The sequence below is a fragment of the Bombina bombina genome, chromosome 1 (assembly GCF_027579735.1).
Source record: "Bombina bombina isolate aBomBom1 chromosome 1, aBomBom1.pri, whole genome shotgun sequence".
In the NCBI taxonomy this organism is placed as follows: Eukaryota; Metazoa; Chordata; class Amphibia; order Anura; family Bombinatoridae; genus Bombina; species Bombina bombina.
The window spans coordinates 1,336,256,837-1,336,271,482 of record NC_069499.1 but is presented as its reverse complement, the minus strand read 5'-3'; the positions used below and the strand labels follow the sequence as shown (position 1 = coordinate 1,336,271,482).

The 14,646-nt window shown below is 37.7% G+C and overlaps 1 protein-coding gene across 3 annotated transcripts in view; it reads left to right on the top strand.

Moving 5' to 3' along the window:
* Nucleotides 1-2,960: 2,960 nt before the first annotated feature.
* The window catches only part of MTSS2 (MTSS I-BAR domain containing 2), a 251,462-nt gene continuing 239,776 nt past the window's right edge, over nt 2,961-14,646 (top strand). For all 3 annotated transcript variants that reach the window (XM_053702330.1, XM_053702322.1, XM_053702313.1), the window contains exon 1: nt 2,961-3,654. In XM_053702330.1, the coding sequence (XP_053558305.1) occupies nt 3,586-3,654 (69 nt within the window). In that variant the 5' untranslated portion in view covers nt 2,961-3,585. The remainder of the gene's footprint in view (nt 3,655-14,646) is intronic.

Below are 14,646 nucleotides of genomic sequence, written 5' to 3'. Positions count from 1 at the left end.
AGATTAGTTGATTGTGTTATACTCTATATTAAGTGCATCTTCCACTTCCACTGACTCGAAGATAAACCTTTATTTATTGGAATCACTAAACCACACAAAAATGCCCCCACTTACTCTCAGAGCTGCAATTTTTACATATACAAAAATAATGTCCAAACTATAATAAGCTTGTAATACAATATGATGACAAAAAAAATGCATCTAGCACATGATAATTGGATAGATATAGCTGAAAATCGAGTGGTCCAAAACAGTTTCTTATGTACCAGGAATGCACTAAAAGGGTTAAAATCTGGGCAAAAAAATACCCAGTAAGGATAAGGACATTTCTTTTTCCTTGACAGAGATATGAGTAGAATATTAGATATTTTGTTTATTCATTTTTCTCAAATTACTGCACAGACCAAAAATGTGCAAACAATTCCATAGGAATATAATACTTCCCAGCCGGCTTCTATGCATACGCCCCTGCTTTTCAACAAAAGATATCAATAGAACAAAGAAAATGTGATAATAGTAAATTAGAAAGTTATTTAAAACTGCAAGCTCTATCTGAATAATGAAAGAAAAAGTTGGGTTTTATATCCCTTTAATATGTGTCCATTTCTTACCTGTATTACACATTGTGTTCATATAATGCATGCTTCTCTGCTGTATGAGTTTATGTTGCTAAATAATTGCTCATTTAAAGCTTGCTTATATAGAAGAATATATTCTTAGGTTGAGCAACATCTGTTCATTTGATGCTGTGAGTATATTTCTCTTTCAGACCATTTAATCATATCATCATTTTCTCTTTTGAAATATCTGCAATAATGATTAAGGGAAGTGATTCCCGAAACGTCACTGCTATGTTTGTGTGCAAATAAATTCTATTTTCCACATTCTGCTGCCACTTTTTGGATTAATTTGCTGAGATGAACGAGGCCGTGGTTGTGACTTTTCAGCTAAACTAAGGCTAATCATGCAGAATTTGTTAAAGGGATACTAAATCCACATTTTTTTCTTTCATGAATCAGATAGAGCAATTTTAAAGGGACATGAAACCCAAATATTTTCTTTGTTAATTTAGAAAGAACATGCAATTTTAAACAACTTTCTAATTTACTTCCATTATCTAATTTGCTTCATTCTCTTGATATCCTTTGCTGAAAAGCATATCTAGATAGGCGCAGTAGCTGCTGATTGGTAGCTGCACATAGATGCCTTGTGTGATTGGCTCACCTATGTGCATTGATATTCCTTCAACAAAGGATATCTAAAGCATTAAACAAATTAGATAATAGAAGTAAATGAGAAAGTTGTTTAAAACTGAATTCTCTGTCTGAATCATGAAAGAAAAAATGTGGGTTTAATGTCCCTTTAAGCAACTTTCTAATTTACACCTATTATCAATTTTCTTTATTCTCTTGCTCTCTTTATTTGAAAAAGTAGAAATCTAAGCTTAGGAGCCATCCCATTTTTGATTCAGCACCCTGGGTAGCACTTGATGATTGGTGGGTACATTTAGCCACCAATCAGCAAGCGCTACCCAGGTACTGAACCAAAAATGGGCCAGCTCCTAAGCTTATATTTATGCTTTTCAAATAAAGATAGCAAGAGAATGAAGAAAAATTATAAAAGGAGTAAATTAGAAAGTTGCTTAAAATTGCACGCGCTATCTGAATCATGAAAGAAATAATTTAGGTTTAGTATCACTTTAAAGACTATTGCTTAAAGAGACACTGAACCCAAATTTTTTCTTTCATGATTCAGATAGAGCATGCAATTTTAAGCAATTTTCTAATTTACTTCTATTATCAATTTTAATTCGTTCTCTTGCTATCTTTATTTGAAAAAGAAGGCATCTCAGCTAAGGAGCCAGCAAATGTTTGCTTCAGGACCATGGACAACACTTGTTTATTGGTACTGACCAATCAGCAAGGACAACCCAGGTTGTTCACCAAAAATGGGCCAGCATCTAAACTTACATGCTTGCTTTTCAAATAAACATACCAAGAGAATGAAGAAAATTTGATAATAGGAGTAAATTAGAAAGTTGCTTAAAAATGCATGCTCTGTGTGAATCACGAAAGAAAATTTTTGAGTACAGTGTCCCTTTAAGTGAAGTATCTCAACTTACTGTCATGTCCCAGTATTACAAATCTTAGGATGTTGCCTTCATATTTTTTTTTTATTTTTTTTTAACAACTGAGATTTTTGGTTTTAACTGTTCTCTAATGTTTTAAGGCGTATTCGTGAAACTCGTTTTATGCAACGAAAGGTGAACAATTACAAGATAGATCCTGCTCCATTGATTATAATGTCACATCTGCGGGTTGAGATTGGTTCTCTAACTGGGGGTTACAAATCTTTAGAATTGTTCGATTTTCAAGTTGTGGTGTGGCAGCACTGACAGGTTTCATTAATTTTGGCCCAATCATTTCTGTTATTCTATGGCACTGGTTTTCAAACCTGTCCTTAGGCCTCCCTAACTGGGCACATTTTGAGGCTACCTTAACTACATCTCAGGTGAAGTAATCAGCTGATTAGTAAACATGGTTATTTTACCTGCTTTCATTCAAGGTAATCCTGAAAACCTGGCCTGTTGGGGAGGCCTGATGACAAGTTTGAAAACCAGTTTTCTATGGAGATGGCCCACTGAAGAATGGAGAGGTGAGATTTAGTGAATAAGCTGCATAGTGCCTTGGAACTAGTAAGTGAATATAGCAGAGTGAGTCTATAGACCTCAGTAACACCACTGGATGTTTGCTACCCTGGTGACATATGTGATTTGCAGATAAGCAATGCAATGCAGACCCACTGAGGATACTGCAAGTTCTTTTACCTGTGAGATGAATTCTCCATTAACTAAACATATTTTGAGGTCGGGATTTGTAGAGCAGCTGCCTTGCTCTCTCCCCAACACACACAGACAGTCACTCCCTCCTGCTCCATGTGACAGTCCTACCCTCCCTCTCCCCAGTCTGCTGCCTCTGTGCTGCAGTGCAGCCTCTCAGCCTGTGCAGGGCTGCTGCAGCTCATCCTGGATCGCTCTGTGTCTCCGATTATCCCTGTGAACTGTTGCCTTGCTTCTTACCCATTCACACATCTCTGGTAAATGCCTTTCCCAGGATCCCAGTTCAACCTCAGCACGTACACCCTCCCCTCTGCAGAGATGACTTTAGGAGGCTGTGTCTGGATTTCCTCCCCACTGGATATGGGGCATCTGTATGCTGCAACTGACATCCACTAGAAAGGACTCAACAGGGGGAAATAACAAGTGGGGGAGGAGGGTGACACTGATTCACAAGGGACTTCTGGATTCTCTGGAATTCTCTGCTTTTTCACGCTCTAATCTCTCATCTGGATACAGCCCAGGGGTGGATATTGGATTTCCCCCTCATCTGTGAGGTGCTGAAAATTTGGATCTCCCCCATCATTTGTGGAATTCTGGTTTAACCCCTTCACCAGTGAGGTGTGAAGATCTGGGTTATTCCCCTCATTTGAGGGGTGTAGTTGAGGTCTGGATTGCCCCTCTCCTTTGTGAATAGATTTGCTTTCCCTCTCCTTAGTGGGCTCTGGGTTGCTGGCATCTCTCCCACCATGGAGGCAGTGGATAAGGAGTGTGGAGCCCTGGGGGGCCTCTTCCAGGCCATCATCAATGACATGAAGGTAATCACAGGTTTTCCTGGCCATACATTGTTTACTGAATGAAGTTCATATGTGCATTTAGTGAGACACCTGATTAAAAACTGAGCTTAATATTCGTGGGCAATTTTGTATTCCAGGGGTTATGTGTTGTGTATTCTCTCATATTGTGCCCTGGCTGGTACCCAGTACATGCTGATGTGTCGTTTCTTGCCCTAGCTGTTTGGGGAGGGGGATGGTAGGCTGGCGTTTGGCATCTTTATTGTGACTACTGCCTGCAGCCGAAAGCAGAATCCAATGGGCACAATCACAGAGCTAGAATAACCCTTTCTCTTCCTAGATAATGCTTGCCCCACTTAACCTCCTGTGGCATGCAAATCCTGCACACTCCCCCTTTCTTAACCCTTTATTTACATATTGCTTTGCTGCCCTCTATCATTGGGACGATTAATCGGGCCCTAGCATCAATACCAATGTTGTGCAGATATAACCCAATATGTCCAAGATGCATTGCAGGTTGGTATAGATCTCCCCTAAAGAAGCCAGTCTGTAAATCAGCCAGCGGAGTGGATTAAAGAGAGAGGAATTACTGAGCTAGTGAGTTGTGGGGGGCGGGGGGCTTTATAGGAAAAAAACATCTTGTGTAAATACATAAAACATGCACAGAGGAGCATATACTGTTCTACTAGCAGCAACACTCTGGCTTCTCTCTTATATACGTGTATATATAAATATATCATTTACCCACAACCACAGAAGAAATCAGCATATATTTAGCAACACATAAGGAGAGAAAAACACAGACAGACACACAGAGACTAACACATGGTGAGACAGACACCACTAGAGCTGTAGAACCGCATACTGACAGATGCACATGTAGACACAACACTTACACATTAACATACTGACACATTCACAAGCTTGCATTAATAGACTCACACAGCACAAGAGCCACATAGTCACACTAATATATAAAGGCAGACAGATGCACATGCACAGACTCAAATGCAAGACACATTACACAGACATTCTGATACAATAGCATTACCAAACATTCATATATGGACTTTTATAAATGAGCATATGGCATAACTATCTAGCCCTAAATACATGTGTGTGTGCAAACACACACAATTAACCCTAAATACCTGTGTGTGTGTGTGTATGGGTGTGTGTGCAAACACACACACTTAGCCCTAAATACCTGTGTGTATGGGTGTGTGTATGTGTAAACACACACAATTAGCCCTAAATACCTGTGTGTATGTATGTGCAGACACACAAATAGCCCTAAATGAGCATATGACATGACTACCTAGCCCTAAATACCTGTGTGTATGTGTGTGTGCAAACACACGCAATTAGCCCTAAATACCTGTGTATGAATGTGTGTGTATGTATGTGCAGACACACAAATAGCCCTAAATGAGCATATGACATGACTATCTAGCACTAAATACCTGTGTGTATGGGTGTGTGTGCAAACACACGCAATTAGCCCTAAATACCTGTGTGTATGGGTGTGTGTGTGTGTGTGTAAACACACACACTTAGCCCTAAATACCTGTGCGTATGGGTGTGTGTATGTGTAAACACACACAATTAACCCTAAATATCTGTATGTGTATTTGTGTGTAAACACACGCAATTAGCCCTAAATACCTGTGTGTATGAATGTGTGTGTATGTATATGCAGACACAAATAGCCCTAAATGAGCATATGACATGACTACCTAGCCCTAAATACCTGTGTGTATGTGTGTGTGCAAACACACGCAATTAGCCCTAAATACCTGTGTGTATGAATGTGTGTGTATGTATGTGCAGACACACAAATAGCCCTAAATGAGCATATGACATGACTACCTAGCACTAAATACCTGTGTTATGTGTGTGTATGTATGTGTGTGTGCGCAGACACTCAAATTAGAATAATTTCTTTTATATTGGGCTCTTATTCCATATATAAAAAAATCATTTTAAAATGTATAGTTAGCTCAAAATTTGTGTTAACACACCCACAAAAAAATAAAAAAGGCAACACAATATGGAAGCAGGGAATATTTGGTACAGTAATAGGAATTCAGCAGAACACCAATGAAAAAAAAATGTAGCTATTAGTAAAGCTGTATATTTGCCTTTGAACAGGTGTGTGGCAAGGTTATTGTGTCTAATGGATAAGGCAATTCATAATTCTGATATGCATGTACAGGTATGTGTTATGGAGATATCCTGGGGGCTGTTGGAGATGTTGAGATGGATATAGCATCTTGCACTGTAGCTGGCAGTATGCACCATTGCTGCAGATGTATGTTATCTTTAGAAGCAAAACAAAGAGGATTTTCATGGCTGTGTCTTCCCAAATTGAAACACTATTATTACAAAGGCAATAATTCTGGACAGATATATTTGGCGAGGATTTAGGCCTACACCACTTTGCCCCTCAGTATAATGACAGACCTTCTGTTTATTTAGAGAAGGATGTATTTTTTGGAGGTTTGTATATAACGTACAACTTTCAAGGCATAGTTTTGTGCTGATGTGTTTTTTAGGTATTGCAGAATATATACATTTCTAAATGTTGAATGTTTTAAAAAATTGTTAAATGTTATATTGTTGTTTTTTTGTGCTGAAGCTATTAGTGCTAAGCTATAAAAAGGACATCACCTTAAAGGGATATGAAACCCAATTTTTTTTCCTTTAATAATTCAGAAAGAGAATACAACGGTAAACAACTTTCCAATTTACTTATATCATCTAATTTGCTTCATTCTCTTGATATCCTTTGTTGAAAAGCATATCTAAATAGGCTCAGTAGCTTTTGATTGTTGTCTGCACATAGATGCATCATGTGATTAGCTCACCCATTTGTATTGCTGTTTCTTAAACAAAGGATACCTTAATAGGATGCATTAAATAATAGAAGTAAATTGGAATGTTGTTTAAAATTGTATTCTCTATCAGTATTCTCTATCAAATTAATGAGAATGAAAAGGTATAAATGCATTGAGAGATCCCTGTAGGTTAAATACTGTTGCTTGTTACCTTAGTCAAGTCAGCATCCTAAACTCACTAAAGGAATCACTTTGTCACTAGTGAAAGAGATCTTCCCAGTATGAGTGGTATTCAATATAATTTGTTTCTTAAAGTGTATAAATCTCCCTACATTTTTGAGAATAATCTGCTACATGTCATAAAGGATTACAAACTGCCTGGAGCAGTAATTATTATTTATGTTATTAGTGCAGTGCAGTTCATTTATAGATTTATCAGCAGCTACACACAGTATATTCCATTTTAGTTTCCATCCCCAATTGTACTAGAGGAGTAGCATCTAGTATGCTGAATCTACTCTATAAAAACTACATTAGAAATACAGTCCCCGCTCTAATCCCAATAATTCAACACTCAGAGCAAGTTTCCCAAGGCCTTTAATTCCCTAGAGAGCCATAATGAATTCTGCAGGATCATGATGGTGTCCTCTGTCCTGCTAAAACTCGTGTATGGGAATTGTTCATTTGGCGTCACTGCATATTGTTTGTGAGTACTGTACTAGAATGACAGGGCTGTGTGTCAAGTCTGTCACATCAATAATTTGGAACCCAAGTTCAATATGTTCTTTCTTAGAATATATAACATTTCTTGTCTGCACATTTGAGTAAAATTGAAGAAACGTCTACATGTCTGACACGTAGGCCCGACAAATTAACTCCCTCCCAGAGCATGTGTTTTGGTAATGCTGACAGAATTAATATAACCACAAAGCACAGGAATATTGGAAAGAGCATTAGTTTTCCATCATCAAACAATTCATCATAAAATCAAAAGTTTTTTGCTGCCTTTAATTTTATTTTTAAATCATATATATGCTGCTTAAAGGGATACTAAACCCAATTGTGTTTCTTTAATGATTCAGATAGAGCATGCAATTTTAAGCAACTTTCCAATTTACTCCTATTATCAATTTTTCTTCGTTCTCTTGCTATCTTTATTTAAAAAGCAGGAATGTAAAGCTTAGGAGCCGGCCCATTTTTGGTTTCGAACCTGGGTTACACTTGCTGATTGGTTGATTAATGTAGCCACCAATAAGCAAGCACTATCCAGGGTGTTGAACCTAAAATGGTCTGGCTCCTAAGCTTTATATTCTTGCTTTTAAATAAAGAGCAAGAGAACAAAGAAAAATTGCTAGAAAGAGTAAATTAGAATGTTGCTTAAAATTGCATGCTCTATCTGACTCATGAAAGAAAATTGGGGTTTAGTATCCCTTTAAGTAAAGAGAGAAAATATTCCAATACAAGATATGTGGGACCAAACGATAATACATCTAACAAACAACATGGAAAAAACATTACAGGGTTTTTAATTCAACCCAATCTGCTTTGATTCAACTCTACTCAGCTGTCTCTTCCCATTCGCAATTGCACTTTATTTACAACATCCTGTCCTAACTGTGTTGATCTATTATGTATTTTTCTGGGTCCGTGTGTATATGTAAGTTTGTTATAGTATTAGTGACATTAGGTGCCTTATCTAAGAGTAATATTCAGAAAAAGAAAACTAGGTGAAGCGGATAGGGGACCTCTGTGAATTACCATCTTAGATATACCACATTTACCCAAGCTAATCTACTGGACAGGTGGGCTCATGAGCTTGCATGTATTCATATTAAAGTGTTACATACCTTAAAGGGCCATTATAGCTAAAAAGTACAAATCCTGTAATTTTGAATTGAATGTAAACTTTAATGAATTAAAGCCCATTATCAAATAATAATCTTAAAAACAGGGGCACTTTAATTCATTAAAGTTTACAAAGATGCTTATTTTTAAAAATACTTACCTTTGCATTATGGTAAACATAACACTGATCCTCCGACTGCAGCTCCTGCTTTCTTTAGTATGTAGATGATGAATCCAGCTTCCTCCAATCGTTGTGTTGCCCCTCGAGCTAGCTGGACGGGTCGCCAAAGGGGGCACACAACGATTGTAGGAAGCTGGATTTGTCATCGTTCTACTAAAGAAAGCAGGAGCTGCGGGCGGAGGATCGCCAGTCTGCTTTCCATAAAGCAAAGGTAAATATTTTAAAAAATAAGCATCTTTGTAAACTTTAATGAATTAAAGTACCCCTGTTTTTAAGATTATTATTTGATACTGGCATTTAATTCATTAAAGTTTACATTCACTTTAAGAGGCATATTTAACAATGTGCGAGCGGACATGATTCGAAGTAGCGTATCATGTCCCCTGCACATCGATAAATGCAGACAGCATACGCTGTTGGCATTTATCATTGCATCAGCAGCAGTTCTTGTGAACTGCTGGTGTAATGTCGCCCCCTGCAGATTCGCGGCCAATCGGCTGCTAGCAGAGGGTGTCAATCAACCCGATTGTATTCGATCGGGCTAATTTCTGTCCGCAGCCTCAGAGCAGGCAGACAAGTTATGGAGCAGCGGTCTTTAGACCATTGCTTAATAACGTCTGTTTCCGGCGAATCTGAAGGCTCGCCGGAAACAAGGGGCCTCAAGCTCCATACGGAACTTGATAAATATGCCCCTATGTATAGAAACCCTTTAATGCTATGTGTTTAACCCCTGCAATGGGGTTAAACACATATGGGCTCGATTTATCAATCAAGGGCGGATGTGGGCGGACATATTCTCCCCTGTTCACCCCAGCTCTATTTTGCGCTTGTGTGCAACCGCGCCCCCTGCCTGCACACAGTCAATGACGTGGGTAGGAGCTGTCAATCTCCCTGGTCGGACGAGCATTAAAAAAAGTAGAATTACAAAAAACAAACAAAAAAACTGCCCTAAGTAGTTTTTAGGGGTTAAAGTTGGCAGGTGTGTGTTAGAAAAAAAAACGGCACTGCGCGACTTACCCCCTTCACTGCCCTAGGTTCTCTATAACCCTAGGGCAATAGAGAGATGGAAGTCAGAATTCATCTTCCATGGCTCAGATACAGTGTTTAATTTTATATTGGAAAGTTTGGTAAATGTACCTTTTTAACTTTGTATCGCAGCTGCTTTCCATTAGAGCATATTGAGGTAGGCTTAGGAGTTTGCACATGTCTCACGCACTATGGGGCCGAATTATCAAGCTCCGAATGCCCCTTGTTTGGCTCGCCGGAAACAGAATTTATAAAGCAGCGGTCTAAAGACTGCTCTGAGGCGGCGGACAGAAATCAACCCAATCAAATACGATCGGGTTGATTGACACCGTCTGCAGGGGACGGTTTTTCTGGTGAACTGCTTGTGCAATGATAAATGCCGACAGCGTATTCTGTCGGCATTTATCGATGTGCAGCGGACATGATACTCTACATCGTATCATGTCCGCTTGCACTTTGATAAATATGCCCCTATATGTATACGATTGTTACACATGTTGTTGCAATCGTATATATATTGCCATATAGTGCTCAAGACGTGTATGCTCCTATCAAAATAAATTTGGGAATAAATCCCCAAAATGACTAGTTGCGCAAAAAGCTGCGAATATAGGTGGTAAAGTTATCAACAACCAAAAAAAAAATACCTAGGAAAATGCCTTTGTAAGTGTTAATACGTGCCCAAATACATAGTAACATAGTAGATGAGGTTGAAAAAAGACAGAAGTCCATCAAATTTAACCTATACAAATCTAAAATACTTACAAAAAGCTCCAGTTAAACTTAAATAATCCCACTAAAAGGTGACCCATTTAATACTAGCAATCATATCTATGGATTTTATTTATAGACAGAAATGTAACCAAACAATTTTTAAATGTATCTAGGATATTGGCATTCACCACCTCCTTTGGTAATGAGTTCCACAATTTTATTGCTCTTACAGTGAAAAAATGTTTCCGTTGCAGGAGATTAAATCTCCTTTCCTCCATTAACTCTAATTACTACCTCTAATAAATATAAGTTAATATTATAAATATTGTCATATATAAAAAATGTTATACACATCAAAAATAAGTGATATCAATATATATGTACAATACAGTTAAAAAATGTTGAAAGTCCATCATAGAATAAGTGTCCGACTCCACATGGCAGCTCCTCTTCCAACGATAAAACGTAGTTCCCAAAACAAGTGGGTGGAGAAATCTATAAAGAGATACTAGAGGGCGCTCCAATGGTGAAGTATATCTCAGTAATCTTCCACAAATTACTAGAGTATAAACAAAATACTCACAAACACATTGCACTCAGCAGTGCAAATGGGGCAGGCTGATCTCTCAGAGTTGTTCAGCTAACTCGCAGTCCGGTTACACCGCTCCCAGACCGACTCAACACCTCCACTGTTCTCGGCACCTCTGGAAAGGACGGTACAGCACCGTTGACAAAATACTACTTAAATCTAAAAAGTAAACTTTTTCCACTCTCTCCAAAGAATGCGTTCTATGGAGAGAGTGGAAAAAGTATACTTTTTAGAGCGCCCTCTTTTATCTCTTTATAGTGTATGATTCTATGCCTACCTCAGAATGCTCTCATGGAAAGAAGTTTGCCGAAAATATACCAAGAGAAAGAGTTAAATTTGCTAACAGATATAACATGGTAAGTGTCTTAAAGGGACAGTAAACCCACCAAATAATGTTATATAATTCTGCACATAGTGCAGAATTATATAACATTAGGTTAGAGCCATGTTTAATATTTTCCTACAAAAATGTATTTTACAGAGCGCCGCTCCTGGCTCTGTAAAATACATTTTTGTAGGAAAACATCTGTGACATATTGTGATTTAGAAACATGGAGCTAACCTAATGTTATATGATTCTGCACTATGTTTAAATTGTTCTCTCAGAATAATACAAGTTTAATTTTTACTAAAATGTACTTTTAAGCTCAACAAAGGATAAAGGTCAAGCACTGAATAATGCTGGAGATTTTATCATACAAAATAAATAGACATAGCAGATGCAAGAACGTGGTTCTCAAAAACAAAAAAACAACAAAAACAGTGAAGGGAATGTCCAGCTTGCTCTATATTTGGTCCATATCATCTTCTCATGTTAATATTGTTGCTATGAAACTATGTTTGCATAAATTATGCTTATAATTAAGATGAGGCAATACACCCCCGTTCTTTTTCTTTATAAAAGATAGATTGTTCTGTACTGTCTAGAAGGTATAATTCTAAACAATGGAACACCTAAATCATGTTGTTGCCTTCCAGTAGGTACATCAGTAGGTGGGAGTTGTTATAATCAGCCAATAAGTAATGTGTGTGCCTATGTTTACATTCATATTAATCTAAAACAGTTTTAACTTAAAGGAACACAAAACACCTTGTAATTGCAAAACATTTCTGTTGCCTTATTATAGATCACTGGTTTTCAAACATATCCTCCCTAACAGGCCAGATTCTGAGGATATCTGAACTGGAGCACAGGGGAAATAATCAGCTGATTAGTAACTATGGTTATGCTCTCACCCAAGGTAATTCTGAAAACCTGGCCTGTTAGGGAGGCCTAAGGACAGGTTTGAAAACCAGTGCTACAGAATAACATTGTATTTGAATAGCCAAACTCCACCTACTACTTGACATAGTTGGAGGAGCCAATCTGGTCTTGCTACTGAAGTAGTTCATCATCTGATCATTTCTGCTGAGGCCAGTTAGGGACAGATACATGGCAGCATTCGGTCTGTGAAGTCTACAATGCACATTTTCTATCCTCAAAATTGAAAAAAATAAACTCTATTTTTAGAGTTAAATTACAGGGAAAGGAAGCAAAATAAATAATAAAAGTATATTGCAAAGTTGTTGTACTTCACTTTTATGGAGTTTTAAAGGAATAGTAAACCCAATTTTTTTTTTTCATGACTCAGATAGGTGGTTAGTTAAATTTAGCCACCAATAAGCAAGTGCAACCCAAGTTCTGAACCAAAAAGGGGCTGGCTCTTAAACATACATTTCTACTTTTCAAATAAAGATACAAAGAGAAGGAAGAAAATTGAACATGCTCTATCTGAATTCTGAATACTATTTTGATATAGAATACAGTATTTTTTAAGGAACAGAGACCAGTAAATCAGTATTCCTTTTGCTGTAAATATACAGGTTTTGTATAGTTCATATAGGTTTATTACAGTTTTTTATTGTTGGCAAACCTTGTTTAGCAGTATGTGCCCAAAGTAGAGATAAGCATCTAATGTAGTTCTCTGGAGTGCCAATGCTTGGTTTTGCACTGCATGACAAAATAGAAATAAAGGATGAGGTGTCATATGGGATGTTATTATTTAATATTATTTCTTATTAAAAAAACTACTTACATATATGCAGAGGTACTTTACATATATGGGGATGAGACATTACACAAAGGGACAGTAACATTAAATCTTAATTCCCCATAAAAGTTTATGCATAATTAAACACAATGTTTGCAATGAACATTATTATTTATTTTGCCCGCTTTTCCTTTAAATAAATCTGCAAATTCTAATGGGTTCCTACTTGCCAGAGATAGGTTGGCATACATTCCATGTAATGCAGAACCCTGACACTTCTACATGCTGCAAGTGAATTGGGTAATATGTCTAGGAGTTTGATTATAGCTGTCCCGTATTGCCCATAGCAAAGGAAATAAGTTAAACAACATTCAAGAGACTTTTCTAAGGGCGTGTTCTAAGCTTGTAAAACTGCATATTTTTTCTAAGAAATTATAGTTTCAAGTACTTTTTTTATCTCTTTATTTATGAATCCTCAAGTGAATTGATACAGCACCAGGAAGAAGTGGACGAGGCCCACTCAGAGATTCCAACATACAATTCAACATCTATGGAACTGTTCTTGAACTTTTCGGTGTATTTCTGGGGTGTAAGGAATTGTCACGTGTCTTGGGTTACTTTGCTCCAGTCAATAAAAAAGTGCTGTTAGGAAGGGGGAAAGCAGCCCATTAAATAAGGCTCCCATTTGGTTAGGAAGGACTTGATTCTATTTTCACTGTCTCCTTTCACATCTGCCTGTTCTATAAGTATGTGAGTTAGAATCAGTCGTGTAAAGTGCTTCGGGTGTGGGGCTTTAGGAGATATCCAGTGTTTGAGTATCAGTTTCCTGGCTATCAATATAGAGAGATTTAAGAAGCAGTCATGTAGAGAAGGTTGGGTGTGACCAACTAAGAAAAACACGTTACATTGATGAGAGTGTTTGTGTGCAACAGATTTTAGTCAGCCAGTATTGCAGTTTACTCCAAAATTGACTTATCTTGGGGCAGCTCCAAAAGAGATGTACCACGTCTGGGTTAGATGCCGAGCATTTAAGGTGCTCATTTACCATATCTTGGACCCACTTTGATCTCAATTTAGGTGTAATGTAGCTGAGATGAAGAAATTTAGTGCATACTTCTCTGAAGTCCATTGAAAGTGTGGTTCTATGTACTAGTTCAACACTGGTGCTGAGCGTATCCTCAGTGACCTCTACACCAATAATTTTTTTCCATTTCTCACATAAATCCAGCATGACAGTGGGTATCGATTAAACCACAATCAAATTGTAAATGTGATAAATGGAATGAATGCCCTGCTTAGCTAGTGAGCATAGGCTGTCAACATTGGTTGTTATTTTGCTGTTTAGTCCTTCTGCTAGGAGCTTGTGTAAGTAGTGTGTGCTTTAGAGGTATGCAAAATTACTATTGCAGGGGAGATCAAGCCTAAGTTGTAATCCTGAAGAGAAAAAAGTTGGTTGGTGTTAGCATCTAATAGCTGTGCCATTGTGCTCAAGCCACAATTATCCCATCCTCTAAATATTTTAGTGGTCATTCTTTGTAGGAAAGTGAGATTACCTTGTAAAGGTAGGTGTTTGCGTATTTTAGGTGACAGTGTCCACCATTTTCATAATCTAGCCCAGGCCTGTAAAGAATCTCTAAACAAAATGTTATTTTCTCAACGTCTGTGGGAGAGACTGAAACGGAGCATGGGGTAAGAAGGCAATGTGTAGTAGATGTACTAGGATTTTCTCTAAGGTTGCTCATTAAAGTACTGTAGCCAATCAAAGACAAGTTTGGCCAGAGTGGCCCAGTTGTG